Source organism: Mobula hypostoma, chromosome 1 (assembly GCF_963921235.1).
Source record: "Mobula hypostoma chromosome 1, sMobHyp1.1, whole genome shotgun sequence".
Lineage (NCBI taxonomy): Eukaryota > Metazoa > Chordata > Chondrichthyes > Myliobatiformes > Myliobatidae > Mobula > Mobula hypostoma.
The window spans coordinates 165,066,912-165,090,919 of NC_086097.1; the positions used below are offsets into that span (position 1 = coordinate 165,066,912).

At 43.4% G+C, this 24,008-nt stretch overlaps 1 protein-coding gene across 1 annotated transcript in view; it reads right to left on the reverse strand.

The window, feature by feature from the left end:
- The window catches only part of acss2l (acyl-CoA synthetase short chain family member 2 like), a 54,573-nt gene extending 49,560 nt beyond the window's left edge, over nt 1-5,013 (reverse strand). The window contains exon 1 of the mRNA XM_063049724.1: nt 4,884-5,013. Coding sequence (XP_062905794.1) covers nt 4,884-5,013 — 130 coding nt within the window. The remainder of the gene's footprint in view (nt 1-4,883) is intronic.
- Nucleotides 5,014-24,008: the final 18,995 nt, after the last annotated feature.

A 24,008-nucleotide genomic window follows, 5' to 3' on the forward strand; every position in this document is an offset into this window, starting at 1 on the left:
CAATGAATACATGGAATGGACTCGTTGTCTTACGAGGAAAGGCTGGACAGGCAAGGCTTGAATAGTTCAGAAGACTGGAGAGTATTGTAACTTGATGTACAAGATCCTGAAGGGTCTTAATGTGGTGGGTTTATAAATCTGTCTGGATCCTAAGGTTGCCATAGCCGGGGATGATAGTGGGGATAAGCTTCCACTACCTATAAAGTGCTCCAAATGGCGGTTGACTCTAACAGCCTCGGACAACCAAGTCCAACTCTTGGCCTTCACGTGCGGCTGAGCTACTAGGCCCAGCAGAATTGTTTTTACTGACAAGAGAAGGGGCAAAGCTGGGCCACTGGTGCCTCAAAACCAGTTGCTCTGGGCAGGTGGGGCTCGTCAGCCTCAGACGGCAGCCTGCCTAGGAGAAGGAAAACTCTGATTTTAAACCTCCGCTGCCTTGCGGCCATACCCACCCATGGGAAAGGCTTTGGGAATAAACCCCGAGGAAGAAATCCGGAGCTGGGGTCCCTAAGGCAGTTTGATGTTGTTTACAACTTCACTCTGGCAACCACTGCGACAACAGTGGTGCCAAGCTGTTATCAGTGCTTGCCCTTCCCTTGGACTACATCAGTGATATGGAGAGGGGGAGCCCACTGCATGGGCAACAGCTGGTTCTTCAAATCTTCCCATCCAGGCTTGCGCTCTGGAGAGGACTCTGTCTGCCAGAGGAGCAACCCCATGATCCCCTGGGATTGACAGCTGCCTACTATAACTCTGTCTTCTCCTGTGAAAGAATCTAGAAGTGAGGGGTCATTGCTTTAAATAAGGTGTTCCCTAAGAATGAGTGTGGGAACTGGAGCCAGGTTCATGACCAGAATTGGAAACAGCAAGGATCTGAAGAAGCTTCAGCCCTTGAACTTGCCCAACAGGTCTGAGATTGTTGCTCCATGTGAGGATGAAGGTGGGGACTGTAGGAAGGATGAGCAACTGAACCATGCCACCATGGTTCAGGAGGCCATTCAAGAGGGGGAGAGAAAAGAAATGTTGCTGTAATTGGGGGTAATATAGTCAGGGGAATAGACACAATTCTCACAATTCTCTGAGGGAACTTGAGCAGCTAGTGAATAAATTAAAACACAGAACCATAAAGATAATTATCTCTAAATTGTTACATAAGCCATGTGTGTAAATTGGCACAGGGTTAATAAGATCAGAGAGCAAAAGCATGGCTCAAAGGTTGGTGAGGGAGTAGTGGGTTTGAATTTGTGGGACATTGGGGCCAGTACTGGGGAAGGAGGGAGCTGTTCTGATGGGACGGGTTCCACCTGAACTATGCTGGGACCATGGTCCTGGTGAATCGCATAACTAGGGCTGTGGATAGAGCTTTAGGGGTGGGGGGGAAGGTGTTCAACAGCCTGGAAAAGTATGGATAAGATAAAAGGGAAGGAGAGTACAGAAGAAGTGATGGAAGTCTCCAAAATAAAGAATAAGACAAAAATTTAGTAAGGGTTAAGAATTTAACTTCAGGCGACATGAAGACAAAATTGAAAAGGGTGTGAATGCAGTAGTGAAGCTGTTCCTTTTGAATGCACACAGTATATGTAATAAGGTACTTCATCTTGTAGCACAGTTAGAAATTGGCAGATGTGATGTGGGCATTACTGATAGATGATTATAGTTGGGAGCATTGAAGGATACGGATTGTATCGAAAGGACAGGCAAGTATGCTGGGGGGTGGGGTGGTAGGATAGCTTTATTGGTCAAAAATTAAATCAAATCCTTAGAAAGAAGTGACATAAGATAAGAAGTTGTAGAAACTACAGGGATAAAATGACCCTGATGGCAGTTAATATACAGGACTCTCAAAAGTAGGTAGGATGGGGGGTACAAATTAGAAAGGGAGATGGAAAATGCATTGGGAAAGGACTATGTTATGATGGTAATTGAGGATTTTAATATGCAGGTAGACTGGGAAAATCAGGTTGGTGCAGAATCTCAAGAGAAGGAATTTGTAGAATGCCTATGAGAGGGCTTTTTGGAGCACTTTCTGGTTGAACCCACAAGGGAAAGGGCAATTCTGGATTGGGTGCTGTGAAATGAAGTAGATTTGATTAGGGAACTTAACGTAAAGGAACTCTTAGGAAGCAGTGATCATAATATAATAGAATTCACCCTGCAGTTTGATATGCTATTACAGCTTGGGGCATTCCGGAGTTTGGAGTTCCATTCCATCGTCTTCTATAAGAAGTTTGTACATCCTTCTGTAGGCATGTAGGTTTCCTCTGGGTGCTCATATTTCCTCACACAATCAAAAGACATACCAGTTAGTAGGTTAATTGGTCATTGTAAATTGCCCTGTGATTAGGGAAAGGGCCTGTACCTCATATCTCTAGAAAATAAATAAAAATTGGATGTATTACAGTAGAGAAAGGCGATCTACAGAGGATTGAGAGAGGACCTGGCCAAGGTAGATTGGAAGGGGACACTAGTAGGGATGACAATGGAACAGCAATGGCTATAGCTACTTAGAGCAGTCCAGAAGATGCATTATCGGATCATCTCAAAGAAGAAGCATTCTAAATGTAGAGTGAGGTTAACTGTGACTGACAAGTAGTGGGAGAGTCGAGGACCAGAGGGCACAGCCTTAGAATAGAAGGATGTTCCTGTAGAACAGAGATGAGGAGGAATTTCTTTAGCAGGAGGGTGGTGAGTCTATGGAATTAATTTCCACATATAGCTGTAGGGTCCAAATCATGGGGTATATTTAACGTGGAGGTTGATATGTTCTTGATTAGTAAGGGCATTGGTTCCTTAAGGCTGTCAAAGCCGAGGGAGGTAGTCGGGATAAGCTTCCACTACTTATTAAATGCTCCCAATGGCGTGCATCTGAAGTAGCCTGTGAATCTTTAAGATGAATTTGGCATCTTAAATAGCCAAGTCCAGCTCTTGGCCTTCATGTGTGGCTTAGTTACTAAGCCCAGTGAAACCATTTCTACTGACAGGAGAAGGGGAAAAAGTGGGTTACTGGTGCCTTAAATCCCATTGCTTCGAGCTGACAGGGCTTGTCAGCTGTAGTTGGTAGTTCACCTAGCAGAAGAACTCTGATCTCAAATCTCCACTGCCTTGCACTACAGTATACTGACTCATGGCCAAAGCTTCAGGAGAAAACCCCGAGATAAAGTACAGAGCGAGTCCCTAAGGCAGTCCAACATCAAGTTCAACACTGACTGGCAACTCCTACAATTCTGCTAGTGCCAAACTGTATCGGTCTCTGCTATTCCTTTGGAACCATCAGCTGCATGGAGAGGGTGTGCCTGCGGCATGGGCAGCAGCTTGATCTCCATATCGGACTGCCCTGGTTCGCATATCTCAGGTAGACAGCTAGGATGCAATATCCACGGTCGACCCTGACCAACAGAGGGCCGTACATAGAAATGGCATCACATGTTACGATGAGAAGGCAGGAGAATCAGGTTGAGAAAGTTAATAAATCAGCCATGATAGTATGGCAGAGTAGACTTGATGGACCGAATGGCCTAATTTTCACCTGCTTCTTATGGTCTTTTCTGTTAGAAATATGGGCAAGTTTACATACAAATTGAAGCTGGAACTGACACAGAAGTCCTCGTGCCCACTGCTGTACCTTATTGCAGCTTTAGTATCATTGCCAGTGAAGGGAACACCACAAAAGCATAGCGGCTAGCACAACACCTTTAGATCTCAGGGCATTGCTGAGTTCCAAGTTCAATTCCGGCACCATCGAGAAGGATTTTGCATGTTCTCCCTGTGGCTGCATGGGTTTCTTCCAGATGCTCTGGTTTCCTCCCACAGTCCAAAGATGTACAAGTTAGTAGGTTAATTGGTCGTTGTAAATTTCCCTGTGATGAGACGAGTGCTAATATAGGTTGGTTGCCAAATAAAAGCAATGAGGCTTTTTTTTTGGTTATTAATGAACATTTAGTTTAGTTGTTACAGAGTAGTAAGAGTTCACTGGACTGATTCCTGGGAGAGCAGATCCTCTCCTGAGTAGGCTGGTGGTCTGTCCATTACACTTTTGAAGACTGAACTCATTGATACCAGATAAAGACAAGAGACTTCAAGTACTGAAATCTGGAGCAACAGACAGCCTGCTTGAAGATCTCAGTGGGTCGATCAGGAAATCTGGGGAAGAATTGTTGATGTTTCAGCTCAAAATCCTTCATCAGGACTGGGAGGGGAGACTGAGCAATTCCATTCCCACCCCCATAACGGATGCTGCTCACCCACAGTATGTCCAACAGGTTGTTGCTCCAGATGAAGGGCAGACATGGGGAGGTTGCTGTAATCTGAGGGAGGCATCTCCATATACCAGGCTCACCACTTAGGACGGAAAAGCTGACAAAGACTTTCATTCAGAGGATTGTGAATTTTCATCCTGTACTGCTGTCGAGGCTCTGTTGCTGGAACATCTATCGATATATTTCTGGATATTAACGAAATTAGAGGAATGGACGATGCGGTAAAATGATGGTGGGGTTCAGGACTAGCACCGATCTTGTCGCCAGCCTCAAAGGGGCCGAATGGCATTCTGCTCTTTATTTTTTCTTATTTTCCTATGCCGTAGATTGAAAAGTATAGCGATTAGAAAAACCCTTCGAAATACTGGAGAATTTGCTTTGCCATGCTAACCAACAAAAAAAAATCAATTGTAAGAGATATGATTCTATGAAGTGCTATCCGCACTGTGAACTAAGTTTGCCGATTTAGTCGTATAACAAATCAGAATATCAAGGACACAAACTGAAACAGCCTCACCTGGAAACTCCGCGATGGTGCAGTGTGAGTGGGGCATACACTCACGAAATATAAAGAGAAATACCTACGCATAATTGGATTCCTTCACTCGTTTCCTCAATATACTCTACCTTCTGGGTTTTCAACTGATTTTTTGTGCATCCGTTTGTACGTTTCGATGTCGGGTATATGAGCTTTCGGATGGAGCCTCCGGTCGGGGTGGTAAAGTATCTCATTTCCCGAAACTCCTTCAGAGGTCATTGTTGGGGGAAGCGCTCCGGTTAAAGACTGGACTCGGCTCCTTGGAGAATCAACCCTTAGCACGGCTGGAAACCACCTCCTTCAAACTCCTCCCCTCCAATCCTGTACTGTCAGTCGACTAGAACGTTCACCTCACAAAAGCTACCGACAAGTGTGCAAACAATAGTAAATGCCCCGTTAAATAGCAAGGGAGAGGTTTTAGTGGAACTCTCAACGCTGGTAAATACAAATTCTGAACGTTCTTCTTCACTTTCTGTTTGCATCGGCTGCGCACTTTCCCGGGAGCACTAATGCTCTGCCCCAGATTCAAACAACAAATAGAATAAAAAATAGAAGATTCTAGACATGGCAGCATCTGTACCGAAACAACCATTAACGCTTCTTTCAGGCCATTGGTTTGGAAACAGTATAAGTTGCAGAGAAAAGGAAGGTTGGAGTGGACAATGAGAACGCCTTAGCCCCAGGGTTGAGCTGTTGAACAGCAACCACAGAAAGCGCACCCTTTTCCTATTGAGTGGATGCAAGGGAAACAGGAACAAAATCACACTGTGCCATTGATATGTCAATGGGAAATGATAATCTCTTCAGACAGTTTTCATTGTTCCTTTCAGTGCAGGAGGCCATTCAGCCCATCACACCAATGTCTTCTCTCAGGTGGATCCCATTCATCATTCCACCATTTACAACCTAGAACATTCCAGCACAGGTAGATTCTTCAGCCCACAATGACAGCAATTTAAACGGTATATCTGCCTGCACTTGGTCTATAACCGTCCATTCCCTTTCCATTTCATATGCTTGTCTAAATGCTCCTGTTGTATCTTCTTCCATCACTTCTCCTGCAATTCATCCCCAATACCTACCGTTCTCTGTGTTGAATAAATTTAACACAATCTCTTTTCTCTAAAGATTGGGACACTAGTGAAATGTGTTCAGACACATTGGTGGTCTGACCAATATTATTGTATTTGAGCACCCCTGTAATAATGTTGTTCAGACCTCTAATGTGCTAATAGGTTCTTCAGACCGGTATCTTCTACATATGCTTTCCTGAATATTCCAGAGAATGTCTCCCAGTTTATGGGAGACAAATGCTTTTTGAGCTCAACTTGTATTCAACATCTTTGAAATCCATAAGAAATAGTAGTTTTTTTTATATATATTACGTGCAATTGTGAACAATAGCCAGATCAGAAATGCTGATCAAGTCAACTAGTTCCCAAAGAGAATTCTGACAGGTCAATCAGATGGTTCACTGCTGCTCAGCGATTATAAAAAGTCATATGTAAACTCGTAGCAAGTACATAGAATAGGCACAAGGGTCGCTAGCCCCTGTACCCCAGAAACATAACTGAGCAGTGTGGCGGAGGTATGTGCTATGCATGACCTGATCTGAAAGCATGATGTTGACTCATAACAGATCATGTTCATGGTGGAACAGCTTAGTCAAGGATGGGGTGATCAGTACAGATGGACAAAATTATACCTCCACTACCCCCTAATACCCTTTAAGAATAATGTCTATGAAACAACATTTACTGCCTTCCCAGTGTATATGACAAATAAACTCTTCCTGGGCTTCCAGCCAGGTACAGGTATCCATTTTAACCATCATTTCGATGACAAACTCTGCCATCTTCATCAGGGATGATGCCTGGGCATGTCTGGACAGGTGGTATTTATACCTCTGTCATCCATCCCTCCTGGTTCGTTAATCCCACCTTATTTACAATCGAATTCAAGTTCTCACTTAGAGCGAGACCTTCACCTTTGTTAAAATTCTTTTCCTCCAGTTTTATTTCAATGACTTCCTTCACCAGGCAGTCCCAAAAGCTGTTGGCATGGCACGGTAGTTTTGTGCTGTCAAAGTAATCCTATAGCCTTTGCAAATACAATTTTCTCCCACCAATTTCTCCAGCCTGGCTGATATATACTACTCTGCTTTCACAGGGAATCCTGTAACCACCAACCATCCTGAGTCTCAGGTCATCTTTGACCTGCATAAACTGTGAATTGAGCTTCCTTACGGATTTGTGGATGGCCTTAATCCAGTATTTCTTCAGGATTCTGGCAGTCCTTCCAGAAACCATGGAAATATAGGGAAGACAGGTGGTAGCAACATGATACTCCTCATTGTTAGGTTTCCTGGTTTCTCCACAGCCCTCTTAAGGGCCTGATTGATTGCCTTCACCTTGTAGCCAGTAGGTAATCGTCTTATATCCTCGGGGAGACTATTGGGTCCGAAATAGTTTTCGCACGGTTAATCAAAGTAGAAGGAACTACATTGGAAGGTGTGGTGGTGGCAGTTATTGGTGAAGTATAAGTCTGTGTGAGTGGGTTTCTACTAGACGCCATGTCCAAGGCTACTGTCCAGTTTCCACCAGGATCCTGAAGAAATACCAGATTAATACCATCCACAAACCCATTAGAAAGCCCAAGTCTCAGCTTATGCAAGTCAAAGATGACCTGGGACTCAAGACAGCTGGCATTAACAGGACTCGTTGTGAATGTGGAGCAACATATACCAGCCAGACAGGACACACAGTGGAAACCCGCATCAAGGAACACAGGAGGTGTGTCTGTCTGGGTTACTTGGAGAAATCCGCAGTAGCAGAACATTGCATTTGCAATGACCACAGGATTGAACTACTGTGCTGCGCCAATGGCTTTTGGGGCAACCTGGTGAAGGAAGGCTTTGAAATAAAACTAAGGGAAAAAAATTTTAACAAAGACCAAGCTCTCACTCTACATAAGAACTGGAATTCAATTGTAAGCAAGATGGGAGAGCAGAAACCTGACTGGATGGGGACTAATCAGTCAGGAGGATGGATGACAGAAGTACAAATACCACCAGACTAGACATGCCCAGACATCATCCCTGATGAAGATGGCAGAGTTTGTCGTTGAAACGTCAGTTAAAATTGATATCTGTACCCAGCTGGAAGCCCAGGAAGTTTCCACATCTAACATGAAAGAACATCAAGAGCCTTGAGCCCTGGTTAAACCACACTTGGAATATTGTGCTCAGTTCTGATCGGCTCATTATAAAAAAGATGTAGAAGCTTTAAAGAGGGTGCAGTGGAGATTTAGCAGGATGCTGCCTGGATTAAAGAGCATGTCTTATGAGGATAGATTGAACAAGCTAGGACTTTTCTCAAAGAAGGATAAGAAGTGACTTGATAGACGTGTACAGATGATGAGACATGCATCAGGTGGATAGCCAAAGGCTTTTTCCCAAGTTAGAAATGGCTAATACTAGGGTGGTGTGGCATAAGCTTAAGATGATTGGAGGGAAATATAGGGGGAATGTCAGAGATAAGTCCTTTACACAGAGACTGGTGAGTGCAAGAAAATACCCTGCTAGGCATGATGGTAGAGGTAAATCATTTATAAAAATCTTAGACAGGGACAAGGATGGTAAAAAAAATGAAGGGCTATGTAGGAAGGAAGGGTTAGATTGATCTTAGGGTAGGTTAAAAGGTCAGCACAGCATTGTGTGCCAGTAGTGTTCTGTGTTCTTTGTTCTAACAGTAATAGTATAAATATGTGATAAAAAAAATACAGAACCTTGACAAGTTTATGAACTGCTATCTGGCAAGAAGTATAAGTTTTATCAGCTGTTTTAATTCATTATTGACATTATATCATAGCACTATGTAACATAGTAATAGCAATATCTTTAACATTATAACTTTATAATTTCTGTTGTCATGATTAGAATTGTAATTACTTGTGCAATGATGTAAGAAATAGTCATCAACTAATTGCAGACTTGACCACATTGTAACGCAGTAAGAGAACAGCATGAAGGGAAAATGAAAATTTATCTTTGAGAAGGGAGATTTAGGGGGTGTCTGGGAGAGTGAAGGGTATGAGAAAGGAGTGATAGCGATTGGGAAGCAATTGGCGTGCAAGAGGAGGAACTGGGAGATTGGAGAGGGGGAGTAGGAATAGAAGGAACAGGGATGAGTTAGAGAGAAAGTAAGGGGAGAAGTGAGCTAGAGGAGAGGTATGGGCAGTAAAGAGAGCATTAGAGGGGGAGTTGAAGAGCAGAGAAGAGTGAGGGAGGGAGGAAAGAAAGAGCAGGGTGTGGTTACTGACCTAAGTCAGTGGTATGAGAACATGGTAAAACACACAAAACACTGGTTTTCAATGAGAGTCTGATCTCCATGTCTTGGAAGGGTCAAGCCTTTAATTTCATATCCCCCTTCCTCTGTGGAGGAAGTGGAGAAGTCACCCTCACTAATAGCTGCAGAGAGCTCAGAAAGAATGAGGAGGGGCAGCATCTCTATGTCATAGTCACATGGGTGCCCATTGTCATTTTCATAAAAGCTGGTAGATCAAAAGCATAGATAAGAGATTTTAACAAAGAGTTCCAAAAGGGAAAACCAGAATTCCATAACATTCCAGTACCTCTTCACAGCTGTGGCTATCAAGGTAGGTAAGAAATTGTGTACCCTGTAGTAAATGACTTAACTCCTGACACCCCAAAGACTTGCCACCATCTACAAGACACAAGTCAGGAATATGGTGAAATACTTGCCTGGATAAGAAATTTGACACAAGCAATAGGGAACTGGTTTATTATCGTCATATGTACAGAGAAGAGATTCATTTGCATGCCATGCAGACAAATCATTCCATTCTGATGCAGTTCAAAATGGGAAACAAAACCGAATGTGGATCATAATGCTAAAATTACAGAGAAAGCGCAGTACAGTACAGGTAGAGAAATAAATTGCAAGGACCAAGGTGAAGTAAATTGGGTGATCAAGTCTATTGTATAAGAGGTCCATTCAAGAGTCTCATAAGTTCAAGACAGAAGCTGCCCTTTTGTATCTTCCCAGTGGGAGGAGGGAAGAGACCAGTACCAACAACTATCCAAAATGTTCACTCATCCCACCCCTGGTGATTGTGCACTCCATCCACAAACTGCGCTGCAGTTACTAAGACAATATTTGCACAACCCACAAATTTCCAACTTCCACCATTTTCAGGTGCTTGGGAACACTGCCACCTACAGGTTTCCTCCCTTATTACACACTGTTCTGACTTGTACATATACTATAAGTTCAAAGTTCAAAGTACATTTATTATTAAAGTATGTATATTATGTACAACCTTGAGGTTTGTCTCCTTACAGGCAACACCAAAACAAAGAAACATAATGGAACCCATTTTAAAACCACCCAATGTGTGGAAAAAAACACAAATTGTGCAAACAACTAAAGCAAACAACTGAAATTCACGAAAGTGAGTCCACAGCCTCGAAGCCAGTCGTCACTGCAGCCGATCTAGTAGCCTGTTAGTTGCAAGTCACAGTCTCAGTTCAATGCAGAGACAGGTAAACCTCACCAAGCAGCACGCTAAACAATCCATCCCTTGCTTCTGTCCCCATCACCCTGATCCTTTCGATCTGGCTTGGCGCTTAAGTTGATCAAACCTTGTGTCGTTCCTTGATCTTGGACCCGGATCCTGCTGCTTCGATATGCCCTCGGGCTCGGGCCTGTAACACATCTTTCCAATTCAGCCCAGCACTTAAACTGATCAAACCTCCAGTCTGTCCTCGCTCTCGGGATCGGACCACAAAAGCCATAAAACATAGGAGCAGAAATATACCATCCCCCTCAACCAGTCTGCTCCGTCATTCCATCATGGCTGATTTATTATCTGATTCTCCTGCCTTCTCCCCATAACCTTCCCACCAGAGTTCGTGTTTTGCTGCACAGAGGGAGTTTAAACCAGAGTTGCAGGAGGGTGGAAACCATAGCACCAGACAGACGGTGAAGTGGTGTCGAGAATGATGTTGTTAAGCCTGCATACAAAGTCACGAATCAAAAGTTGAGCATGGTGGAGCTAATGTTCTGAGTTGTGTATATTTCTACGCAAGGAAAGATGGATGAGCTTGGGCATGGATCAGCATGAGGGATTATGACATTGTAGCTATTAGTGAGACTTGATTGCAGGAGGAGTAGGACTAGTAGCTCAATATTCAGAGGTTGTGTTGCTTTAGAAGTGATAGGGTGGAATTACTAGTCAGGGAAAATTTCAAGGCAGTGCTCAGTGACAACTGGAGAGCTCAGCTAGTGAGGCTTTATGGGTAGAACGGAGGAACAAGAAAGGTATAACCAGGTAACTGTGATTATATTATAGACCTCTGAACAGTCCATGGGATTTAGAGTACTGTTGCAAGGAACATAAGGTTGTGATAGTGAGTAATTTTAACTTTCCACATATTGACTGGGATGTCCACACTGTAAAAGGGCTGAATGGGAAAGTGTTTCAAAGTTCAAAGTAAATTTATTATCGAAGTGCATGTATGTCACCATATGTAACCCTGAGATATGTTTTCTTGCAGGCATACTCAGTAAATCCATAGAATAATAACCATAAAAGAATCAATGAAAGACCACACCAACTTGGGCATTCAACCACTGTGCAAATACAAAAAGAAAGAAATAATAATAATAGTCAATAAATAAGCAATAAAAGACAAGAACATGAAATGAAGAGTCCTTGAAAGTGAGCTCTTAGGTTGTGGGAACATTTCAATGATGGGGCAAATGAACTTGAATGAAGTTATCCATTTGGTTCAAGGGCCTAATGGATCAGGGACAAAAACTGTTCCTGACCCTGGTGGTGTGAGTCCTAAGGCTCCTTCTTGATAGCAGTAGTGAGAAGAGAGCATGTCCTGCGTTGGTGGGGGTCCCTGTTTCCCTACGACAGCATTTCATGTAGATACGCACAATGGTGGGGAGGGCTTTGTCCATGATGGACTGGGCCGTATCCACTACTTATTGTAGGATTTTCCGTTGTTGGTGTTTCCATACCAGGCTGTGATGTAGCCAGTCAATATACTCTCCACTACACATCTGTAGAATTCAAATGGGTTCAGGAAAGTTTCCTCAATAAATACATAGAAATCCCAACTAAATAGATTGCAATACTAGATCTCCTATTAGGGAATGAGACAGGGCAGGTGACAGAAGTTGGTGTAGGGGGAAACATTGCATCTAATGATCATAATAGTATTAGTTTCAATCTAATTATGGACCTTGGGTTGAAATTCTAAATTGGAGAAAGACCAATTTTGATGGTATCAGAAAGGATCTGGCAAGTGTGTATTGCAACAGGTTGTTTTCCGGCAAAGATGTACTTGGTGAGTGAGAGGACTTCAAAAGTGAAATTTTGAGAGTATAAAGCTTCTATGTTCCTGTCAGAATAAAAAGCAAGGAGGACAGGTTTCGAGAACTTGGGTTTCCAAGAGATATTACAGCCCTGGTTAAGAAAAAGAAGGAAGTGCATAGCAGGTATAGGCAGCTGGGAACAAATGAGGTACTTGAGGAGTAGAATAAATGCAAGTGATCACTTAAGAATGAGATCAGGAAGTATAAAAGAAGGCGTGAGGTTGCTCTAGAAGACAAGATGAAGAATAATCCTCAGGACTTCTATAGATATATTAAGGGCAAGGGACAAAATTGGCCCTCTGGAAGGTAAGTGTGGTACAGAAAAAGATGGGGGAGATCTAAAAGGATTTAGCCAGAGAGTGGTGAATCTATGGAATTGTTTGCCACAGGCAGCTGTAGAAACCAAGTCTTTATTTATATTTAAGGCAGAGGTTGATAGATTCTTGACTGGTCAGGTCATGATGTGATACAGGGAAGGAGATTGGGGCTAAGAGGAAAATTGGATCAGTCATGATGAGCTGGCAGAGCAGAGTCAATTGGCTTAATGCCTTAATTCTGCTCCTATATCTTATGATATTGTTGTCTTATGGATTTTTTTGTATCTTTATTTACTCAGCAGACAGGCACAGTCTATAGATGTTAGGCAAAGCAGCACCAAGGTCATGGACCCTGTACAGATTACACAGAGAACGCTGTTTGCTACCTTGAGGCAAACTAAGGTGGATAAATCCCCAGGGTGTGACAAGGTGTGACAAGGTGTTCCCTTGGACCCTGTGGGAGGTTAGTGCAGGAATTGCAGGGGCCCTAGCAGAAATATATAAATCATTGTTAGTTACAGGTGAGGTACCAGAGGATTGGAGGAGAGCTAATGTTGTTTAAAAGAGGCTCTAAGAATAAACCAAGAAATTATAGGCCAGTGAGCCTGACATCAGTATTGGGAAATATATTGGAAGGTAGTCTAAAGGACCAGATATGGAAGTATTTAGATAGACAAGGACTCATTAGGGGTAGTCAACATGGCTTTCTGTGTGGTAAGTCATGTCTAAACAATCTTAAAGATTTTTTTGAGAAAATTACCAGGAAAGGTGATGAAGGCAAAGCAGTGGATGTTGCCTACATGGACATTAGCAAGGCATTTGACAAGATCCCGCATGGGAAGTTGTTTAAGAAAGTTCAGTCATTTGGCATTCATGATGAGGTATTGTAGTAAATTGGATTAGACATTGGCTTCGTGGGAGAAGCCAGAGAGTGGTAGTGGATGGCTGCCTCTTTGCCTGGAGGCCTGTGACTAGTAGTGAGCCACAGGGATTGGTGCTGATTCCATTGCTGTTTGTCATCTATATCAATGATCTGGATGATAATATGGTAAACTGTATCAGCAAATCTGCAGATGACATCAAGACTGGGGGTCAAATATCTTCAGTACCATTTTTATCACCATTTTTGATTTTGTCTCCATGTTACACTTCAATTAATCTCACTGACTGAAGTTTTGCCCGATCATCTGCTTGTTCTTCCTTACAGTTTCACTACACATTGCATCTACTTAAATACCAGCTGCACCATCCTCAGCCCCATCACTCCATTTCCCATCCCCTTGCCAACTTAGTTTAAACCCTCCTCAGAAGCTCTAGCAAACCTGCCCGCAAGGACATTGGTCTCTTTCAGGTTCAGCTGCAACTTGTCCCTTTTCTACAGATCATACTTTTCCCATAAGAGATCCCAATGATCCAGAAATCTGAAAGCCTGCCCCTGCACCAATTCCTCAGCCACACATTTATCTACCAAGTCATCCCATACCCTCACTGGCGCATGGTAACAACAAGCAATCCAGAGATTACTACCCTTGAAGTCCTTTTCACCTAACTCCTTATATTCTCTCATCAGGACCTCTTCCCTTTTCCTACCTTTGTCATTGGTACCAATATGCACCATGACTTCTGGCTGCTCATACTACCCCTTTAGAATGCTGAGGATCTGATGTGGGACATCCCTGATCCCTGGTAGGAGTCAACATACCATCCTGATGTCTCTTTCACGTCTACAGAATCTCATGTCTGCTCCTCCAACTATGGAATCCCCTATCATTACTGCACTCCTCTTCTCCCTTCTCTTCTAAGCCACAGAGCCAGACTCAGTGTGAGGGACCCAGTTGCTGCTGCTTCCCCCTGGTAGTTTATACCCCACAACAGTATCCAAAGTGTTATAATTGTTATTGAGGGGAACAGCCACAGGATTACTCTGCTCTGGCTGCCTATTCCCTTTCCCTCTCCTAACAGTCACCCAGTTACGTGCCTCCTGCAACTTAGGGATGACTACCTCCCTGTGGATCCTGTCTTTCACCTCCTCCCATATGAGTCAAAGATCATTTTGCTGCAACTCCAGTTCCTCAACACGATCACTGAGGGGCTGCAGCTCAATGCACTTCATACAGATGTAGTTACCATGAAGACTGGAGATCTCCCAGAGTTCCCACTTCTCACACAAAGAACATGCCACTAACCCTGGACCCATTTTCACCATATTAGCTACAGTATATATTAATAGACAAAGAAAGGGGAAAAAATTCTAGAAACTTACTTTGAGCCTCCATCTATTCTCACTGAAGCCTGTTGAACCAAACCCTGATCACTCTAACACTGTCCTCTCCAACAGTGTCCACTTCTACAATGGCTATTCCAATTACACCTTGCTTCTTTACTTTGACCTTTGCCAAGTACCTTGTAGATTGTTATGACTGCAGCCTGCTGAAAGTCCTGAAAGGCCCTGAGCTCTTTTTCAACCTCATGCCAATTCAGCCAAGCAAGCAATTGCTCACGATGATTGCAGACCACCATAAAAGACTTCTGACTGATCACTATTGAGGGGTCTAAGCAACATTGCAGGAGTACCCTCAACAGAAAGAAGAAAATGACTCCCTTAAACACCCCCTCAATGGCAATTAGGGATGGGTAATAAATGCCAGTGATGCTAGATCCAGAAAACTCATTTAAGCAAGTGTCCTATCTAGATGCGTTAGGCCAGTTATTGAATATTTGAGCACCTGAGATAGAAGAAAACTTTAGTTATAGAGTCATAGAGTTATACAGAATGCAAACAGTATCCAAAATGGCCATCTAAACTCAGTAGTTTCTACAGGTGCTATAAATCTTGAGTAACACACACAAGTTGCTGGAGCAACTCAGCAAGTCAGGCAGCATCTGCTTGAAGGCTGACTTGCTGAGTTTGTCTGGCATTTTGTGTGTGTTGCCCATCTAACTTGTTCCCATTTGTTTGTATTTGGCCCTGTTCCTCTCAAGGTTTCCTATCCATTCAGCCCAGTATTGATTGTCAATGGTTGTGCATTTTCCATCAAAGTTCAGCAGACTAGAAATTCTGTATTATATTTTCACTTAATAATCCATGGAATTTGAGTTTAATTTTTAGGCTTCCAATAACGCCTCAGCAGGGGACAATTAAGGTGGCCTTGAACCAGGAGCAACCTTGAGATATAACTAACCTGTATGACTTCGCAGCAGCGACAATACTCATTGAGAAGTTGCATAGGCTGCTTTATTGAATTTACGAAGAAAACCTTCTTCAATTTTTCAAAAGCAATTTTGGAATATCAAATATGTTCTAGTTGGTCCATTTAAAATAGTTATAACACAAAGAAAGGAGGGAAACATGGATTGTTACAGCAACAAAGCCTCAAATAGGGCAGTTCCACTGACATCTGTTCTTTCAAAGCCAGTCGCAGCGCAGTTGGGATAATGATCAAATTGTTTCAGTTACTGCACAATTCAGTAGCATGGAAAGTTGGAAACAAGGGCCAGGAATGTACAGCTGTACACATCATTATTATCATACAGAATGATCTGAAAGCCAGCATGCTGGGACTGAATCAACAATATTTATTGTTCTTCATTAAAAAAAAGATATGCACCAATTCGTTTATACATTGCAAATTATATGAGAAAATCCTGAGCTAACAGATCTCAACATAAAGGGGCTCACATGTCAGCTTTTCTGATGTGGAAAAGAACTCTGCTAATTTGCCAGTCCTGAATACTGTCACGCAACCATATCTGGTACACACACACACACACACACACACACACACACACACACACGTGCGCACACACACAAATAATTCTGTAATGCTCCCACGCAGTCAATTACCTTGTCATTGTGTACTGTTTGGATTTGCATCCATGTTATGTCAGTTTATGCAGGGTACAGGGCAGAAGCCCACGGCACTTTATGCCAGAGTAAGGGAAAGTCATGCATTACAAGTTATAGCTTATTTAAAAAACAGCGGTTTAAAAACCTATAAGCTGCTTTGATTCATTTGAATGCTGTTTCACACAGTGTAGGGCTGTAGCATAGCAGTTAGTGTAACACTATTACAGCACCAGCAAGCTGGGTTCAATTTCACCCCCGTCTGTAAGGAGCTTGTATATTCTCCCTGTGACCACGTGTGTATTCTCTGGGTGCTCTGGTTTCCTCCCACATTCCAAAGGTATTCAGGTTATTAGGTTAATTGGTCACATAGGTGTAATTGGGCAGCGCAGGCTCATTGGGCCTGAAGAGCCTGTTACCCTGCTGAATCTCTAAATAAAACAACAAAAACAATCAAGCCTTCCAGTTATTGAATCTGCATTTCCAATTTTGTCAATGGAGGGCAGTAGAAACCATTTCCTAATCATAAAAGTTGCTGGTGAACGCAGCAGGCCAGGCAGCATCTCTAGGAAGAGGTGCAGTCGACGTTTCAGGCCGAGACCCTTCGTCAGGACTAACTGAAGGAAGAGTGAGTAAGGGATTTGAAAGTTGGAGGGGGAGGGGGAGATGCAAAATGATAGGAGAAGACAGGAGGGGGAGGGATGGAGCCGGGAGCTGGACAGGTGATAGGCAAAAGGGGATACGAGAGGATCATGGGACAGGAGGTCCAGGAAGAAAGACAAGGAGGTGGGGGGGGGGAACCCAGAGGATGGGCAAGGGGTATATTCAGAGGGACAGAGGGAGAAAAAGGAGAGTGAGAGAAAGAATGTGTGTATAAAAATAAGTAACAGATGGGGTACGAGGGGGAGGTGGGGCATTAGTGGAAGTTAGAGAAGTCGATGTTCATGCCATCAGGTTGGAGGCTACCCAGACAGAATATAAGGTGTTGTTCCTCCAACCTGAGTGTGGCTTCATCCTTACAGTAGAGGAGGCCGTGGATAGACATGTCAGAATGGGAATGGGATGTGGAATTAAAATGTGTGGCCACTGGGAGATCCTGCTTTCTCTGGCGGACAGAGCGTAGATGTTCAGCAAAGCGGTCTCCCAGTCTGCGTCGGGTCTCGCCAATATATAAAAGGCCACGTCGGGAGCACCGGACGCAGTATATCACCCCAGCCGACTCACAGGTGAAGTGTTGCCTCACCTGGAAGGACTGTTTGGGGCCCTGAATGGTGGTAAGGGAGGAAGTGTAAGGGCATGTGTAGCACTTGTTCCGCTTACATGGACAAGTACACTTACACTTCGAATAAGTGCTACACATGCCCTTACACTTCCGAACAAGTGCTACACATGCCCTTACACTTCCTCCCTTACACCTTATATTCCGTCTGGGTAGCCTCCAACCTGATGGCATGAACATCGACTTCTCTAACTTCCGCTAATGCCCCACCTCCCCCTCGTACCCCATCTGTTACTTATTTTTATACACATATTCTTTCTCTCACTCTCCTTTTTCTCCCTCTGTCCCTCTGAATATACCCCTTGCCCATCCTCTGGGTCCCCCCCCCCACCTCCTTGTCTTTCTTCCCGGACCTCCTGTCCCATGATCCTCTCGTATCCCTTTTGCCTATCACCTGTCCAGCTCTTGCCTCCATCCCTCCCCCTCCTGTCTTCTCCTATCATTTTGGATCTCCCCCTCCCCCTCCAACTTTCAAATCCCTTACTCACTCTTCCTTCAGTTAGTCCTGACGAAAGGTCTCGGCCTGAAACATTGACTGCACCTCTTCCTAGAGATGCTGCCTGGCCTGCTGCGTTCACCAGCAACTTTTATGTGTGTTGCTTGAATTTCCAGCATCTGAAGAATTCCTGTTGTTTTCCTAATATAAGACAATAAATTCATGCATTCTTCTGCTTGAAAGAAACAAAATAACTTCATTAAAAATACCTCATTCATTTTTTATTAATCCTTTAAGTTTCAATTTTGTGCAAAATTTGAATAGTTGCTTTTTGATATTCTTCTTTTTGCAGGTATTTCTTCAGGATGGAAGGCAACTAACTTCCACTCCATTTTTTAATGATCTGAGAGATTGATGAGGCTGGTGAGGGAACTTCAGACTTTTCCACAGGTGGGACAGGATGTGGCCCTGAGAATTTTATGAGGTGGTACACTCCTTGCACTGCTCACCGGGACTCCTAGATGTTCCCAGTGCATGGTTTCAGGTTCTCATACAATCCCAAAATCTCCTTCCACACTTTAGTGATCCTGAGGAGTCATTGGGATTCCAGTTCTTTCGTTATTGACAGGAATGGAATGTTCCAGTCAGTGTATATGTCAACAACTCCTTGGGCAAAACAATGAAATACTGGGAGTTTATTAAATATGAAAGGATATGATGCAAATATATCTTTTAGCCACTAATATCGCACTTCTCTTTTTGCTGATTTTGTCATTACACGGACAAGCTTCAGTAACTGAAATGTGTTTCTGTAAAGAGTGCAAATGAAAGAAACCAGCATCAATGTGACACTTTTCATGACTTTCGGGTCTCACAGACCTTTGTGACCTAGATACCTGAGATTAGTCAATAACTAGAAACCCTACTGGCTTCCACATTGACACGCTTCCTCCCGCCCCACTTTCCTACTTACTCTAAGACCTCAATTCCATTCTCTAAGTTTCTCCATCTCCACATCTCTGATGATGAGAGATCTACACCGCTGTCTTAAAGATGTCTTCCTTTTTCCTTAATCATGTTTTCCTGTCTAGTATGGCAGAACTCTCAAGCACTTTTCTACTAGCTGCCCTTCTACTTTCTGTCTCTCTTCTCCTAGACAGAAGAAGGTTAGAGTTCCCCTTGCTCTCATCTTCCACCCCACCATGTTCCACATTCAATAGATTATCATCCATTATTTCCACCATCTTCAATGGGAGACCCACAATTAGACCCATTTCCCTCCCCTTCTATTTCAGTATTCCGTGAAGACCATCCCATTGTGACTCCATGGTCCACATCTACATCTCCATCATTTATTCCAATTCTCCTGGCACTTTTTCATGTAACCACCATGAAAATTGTTCTTCCAAGTGTAAAGCCCTGGTTAAGATTTCTACTGCTATGCTGTGAGGTATTTTATTTTAGCAGTTTTCTGTAAAAGCCATGCGTCCTGCTGGTAAGAATGTTTTGGTTTCAGCTAAAGAGAAGGAGCCACGTTGTCCAACTTAGGAATGCTGTGTCAGCCAATCAGGAGTGGGATGGCCAGGAAACATGCCTGGAGGATCCCATCCAAAGGAGAGACTCTATCACAAGGAAAGCTTTGCAAGGCGGAGGATTCCAGGAGGGAAAGTTCCACCTGTGATTGGTGATAAGAATTCAGCACCACGAGTAAAGCTACTCCCAGCTACTACAGAAACGAGCTCCAATGTGCATAATTAGACTGGGTTAACCAAAATGGGCCCTTTTATCTTTCTTTTTCTTTCTCTGTTAACTGTTTGATAAGGTTGAAAAATGGTAAATATACTTTTTTTACAACTTTATGCTGGCATACAATCTGTCATTTCTGGGCACTGATAACCATGTATGGGCAGTATTTACACAACATTCACTCAAATCGAGGTTCCTTTAATCAGAACATCCCAATGTTCCTGCTTGGTTGAAGCCCAAATCATATTGACCCCAGATGTATATTGCTTATAAAAGGTGGCCTTCTCACTGTTGAGTCACGTGGCTATTAGCAGGGTCAGCTAACGAGCCAATTTGGTGTATGAGCCCCAGTCTGAGGGTTACACGAGTGAAATATCGATTCACTTCCATTTCTTTCAATTTAATGTACTGTGATGAATGCAGAATTTATTCTCCGCTGAAGAAGAAACCAATTGCTAATCGAATGACTGCCCTGTGTATATCACTTCATTCCAGTTTTTGAACAGCGGCCAATCAGCATATGGGATTGATTGTAAAGAACAAATTAAAGTAAGGCAGAGGCTAGCGGAGTGGCCATCATTGAAGTGGACTGAGTTAAAGTGGAGATTTTGAGGATTTAGCTCCTTGAGGCTTCAGCTCCTTGAGGCTTCAGTGGGGAGAGTCAGAGAAAGCAAAAAAGCTGTAGGTAGATTCTTTATCCCCCATGGTTTATTGCTTTTCCTTCTTTATATTTGCTCAGCTAGGGCAGAAGAGATAACAGGCTGGATAGTGGAATGCTCCTCATGCAGGATGTGTGAAGGTAGGGAGACCTTTAGTGTCCCTGACGACTTCAGCTGGAAGAGGGATATCCAATTGCAGCTTCTATCACTCCACGTTAAGGAGCTGGAGATGGAACTGGATGAACTCTGAAACATTCGGGAGGCTGGGGGGAGGCGCTGATAGATAGGACATATAAAGAGGTAGTTACACCCAAGGTGCAGCATACATGTAACTGGGCAACAGTCAAAAAGGGGGAAGGGGTTAAGTAGCCAAGGTAGAGTATCCCTGAGGCCATCCCCTCAACAACAGGTATAGCATTTTGGATACTGTTGGGGGAGATGACCTCCCAGAGGAAAGTCACAGCGGTCAGGTCTCTGGCACTGACACTGGCTCTGTGACTCAGAAGAGAAGGGGGTGAAGAGGCAAGTTGTGTTGACAGGGGATTATTTAGGGGAACAGAAAGAAGTTTCTGTAGATGAGACTGAGATTCCTGGATGGTATGTTGTCTCCCGGGTGCCATGGTCTAGAACATCTCGAATCGAGTCCTCAGCATTCTTAAGTGAGAGGGGGACCAGCCAGTGGTCATGGTCCATGTAGGTACCAATGACATGGGTATGACGAGAGACGAGGCTCTGCAAAGAGAGTTCAGGGAGTTAGGTGCTGAGTTAAAGGGCAGGACCTCCAGGGTTGTGATTTCAGGACTGATACCCGTGCCATGTGCTAATGAGACCAGAAATAGAAAGATTATAGAGTTTAACATGTGGCTAAGGAATTGGTGTAGGAGGGAGGGCATCAAGTGATTGAATCATTTGACTCTCTTCCAGGAAAGGTGGAACCTGTACAGAAGAGATGGTTTGTACCTGAATTAGAAGGGGACTAATATCCTAATGGGAAGGTTTGCTAGTGCTGAGTGGTGAGGTTTAAACTAGAGTTGGAGGGGGATGGGAACCAGAGTGCCAGAACAGATAGTGGAGAGGTTGTGGAGACAGTTGTTGTTAAGACCTCAGGCAAAGTCAGGAATCAAAAGGTTGAGCATGATGCAACTAATGTCCTGAGCTGCGTATATTTCAATGCAAGTATTGTAGGAAGGGCAGACGAGCTCACAGCATGGACCAGCACCTGGAATTATGATATTGTAGCCATTAGTGAGACTTGACTTCAGGAAGGGCAGGACTGGCGGTTCAGTGTTCTGGGGTTCTGTTGTTTTAGATGCGACAGAGTGGGAGGGATTAAAGGAGGAGGGGTGGCAATACTACTCAGGGAAAATGTCACGGCATTGCTCAGTCAGGACAGATGGAAAACTGATCTAGTGAGATGTTATGGGTGGAATTGAGTAAAAAGACCTCATTAACAGGGCTATATTACAGACCACTCAACAGTCTAAGGGATTTAGAGAAACAAATTTGTAGAGAGATCACAGACTTTTGAAAGAAACATAAGGTTGTTATAGTAGGTGATTTTCACTTTCCACATATTGATTGGGACTCCCATACTGCAAAAGGGCTGGATGGGAAAGAGTATCAAATGCATTCAGAAAAGTTTCCTTAATCAGTAAATGCAAGTCCCAATGAGAGAATGTGTGATACTCGATCTGCTCTGAGGGAATGAGATATGGCAGGTGACAAAAGTTTTTATAGGGGAATACATGACATCTAGTAAATATGCAGAAAAATAGATCTTGTCCATGGGTTGAGATTCTGAATTGGAGAAAGGCAAGTTTTGATGTTATCAGGAAGGATCTGGCAAGTGTGGTTTGGGACAGCCTATTTTCTGGCAAAGGTCTACTTGGTAAGTGGGAGGCCTTCAGAGATGAAACTTTTAAGAGTACAAAGCTTGTATGTTCCTGTCAGAATAAATGGTAAATATAACAGGTGCAGTGAACCTTGGTTTTCAAAAAATATAGAGGTTCTGGTTAAGGAAAAAGAAGGAGGTGCATAGCAGGTATAGTCAGGTAGGAACAAATGAGATACCTATGGAGTATAAGAAATGCAAGAGAAAGCTTAAGAAATAAATCAGGAGGGCTAAAAGAAGGCATGAGGTTGTTCTGGCAGACAAGGTGAAGGATTCTACAGCTATGTTAAAAATAAAAACATGGCAAAATTGGTCTTCTGGAAAATCAGGATGGTAATCCATGTGTGGAGCCAAAAGAGATGAGGAAGATCTTAAATGAATTTTTTGCATCTGTATTTACTCAGGAGTCAGACACAGAGTCTGTAGAGGCGAGGCAAAGCAGCAGCAACTTCAGGGACCCTATATAGGTTACAGAGGAGAAGGTGTTTGCTGCCTTGAGAAAAATTAGGGTGGATAAATCCCCACGGCTTGTCAAGGTGTTCCCTCAGACCCTGCCAAAGGCAAGTGTAGAAATTACCAGGCCTTAGTAGACAAATTTAAATCATCCTTAGCATCAGGTGAGGTATGAGAGGATTTGGGGATAGCCAATGTTGCTCTGCTGTTTAAAAAAGGCTCTAAAAATAAGTTAAGGACTTATAGACTGGTGAGTCTGATATCAGTAGTGGAAAGTGTAATAACTTCTACTTTGAAAAAAGGCACACTTGACAACTTCATGCCAAAGAAACAACTTTATCTCGAACTTCAAAACCTTATGTACTTTTACAACCCGTACGGCATGGCGGGCACACTATACACAGAGCCCACCAGAAATAAAAAGAACGAAAGTAGAAACCCCCCCCCCCATTATCCTAATTAGTATTAACTTACTTTTAGTAATGCTTACTGTGGTAAACCATGTATATATGTTGTAACTGGGTTAACTATCTGGACACGCCCCTCTGCTGACTGCCCCTGTGGCTCCTTCCACAGTGTCCTGTATAAATGTGTTTCGCCTTGCCCCTACCCTTCAGTCCAGGGGCAGACACTCACCGTGGAGGTCGTATTGTACAGCGAATAAAAGCCTTTCGGTATTTTACCAAACCTCAGTCATTTGGAGTTATTGAAGGTGCTTCACTCCCTTTACAACACTTCTCCCCCTTTAAAATCCAACATCCCCAAATGTAAAAAACTAGGAAATAAAAACTGGTGTTATTAATTTGTGTACTCTGAAAACTTATACTAGTATCTTAGCAACAGTTTATCAGTACAAAACATCTGGGAAATGTGACGGATTCAACATTCAATCTAACAACAACAAAAAAAGAACTGTCCCGTCAAAAATTCAATCTGTCAGGAGGTTTACGAGTGCACTGTGATCTGCGCACTACCCCCGGTGACCCAGCAGGCCCCGCTGGTGATGGTGTTTTGGGTGGGTCTGGTGTTGGGGGCATGAGCGGGGTCTGTGTGTCTGCGTGAGAATGTCCATCATCCTCAGGGGACCCCGACCCCTCTGCCAGCGTCTCGCCCTCTAGCAAAGTCACTGGTGAACATGCTTCTGCAGTAGATCTGTCTCACAAATGGAAACTCCATGGAACTG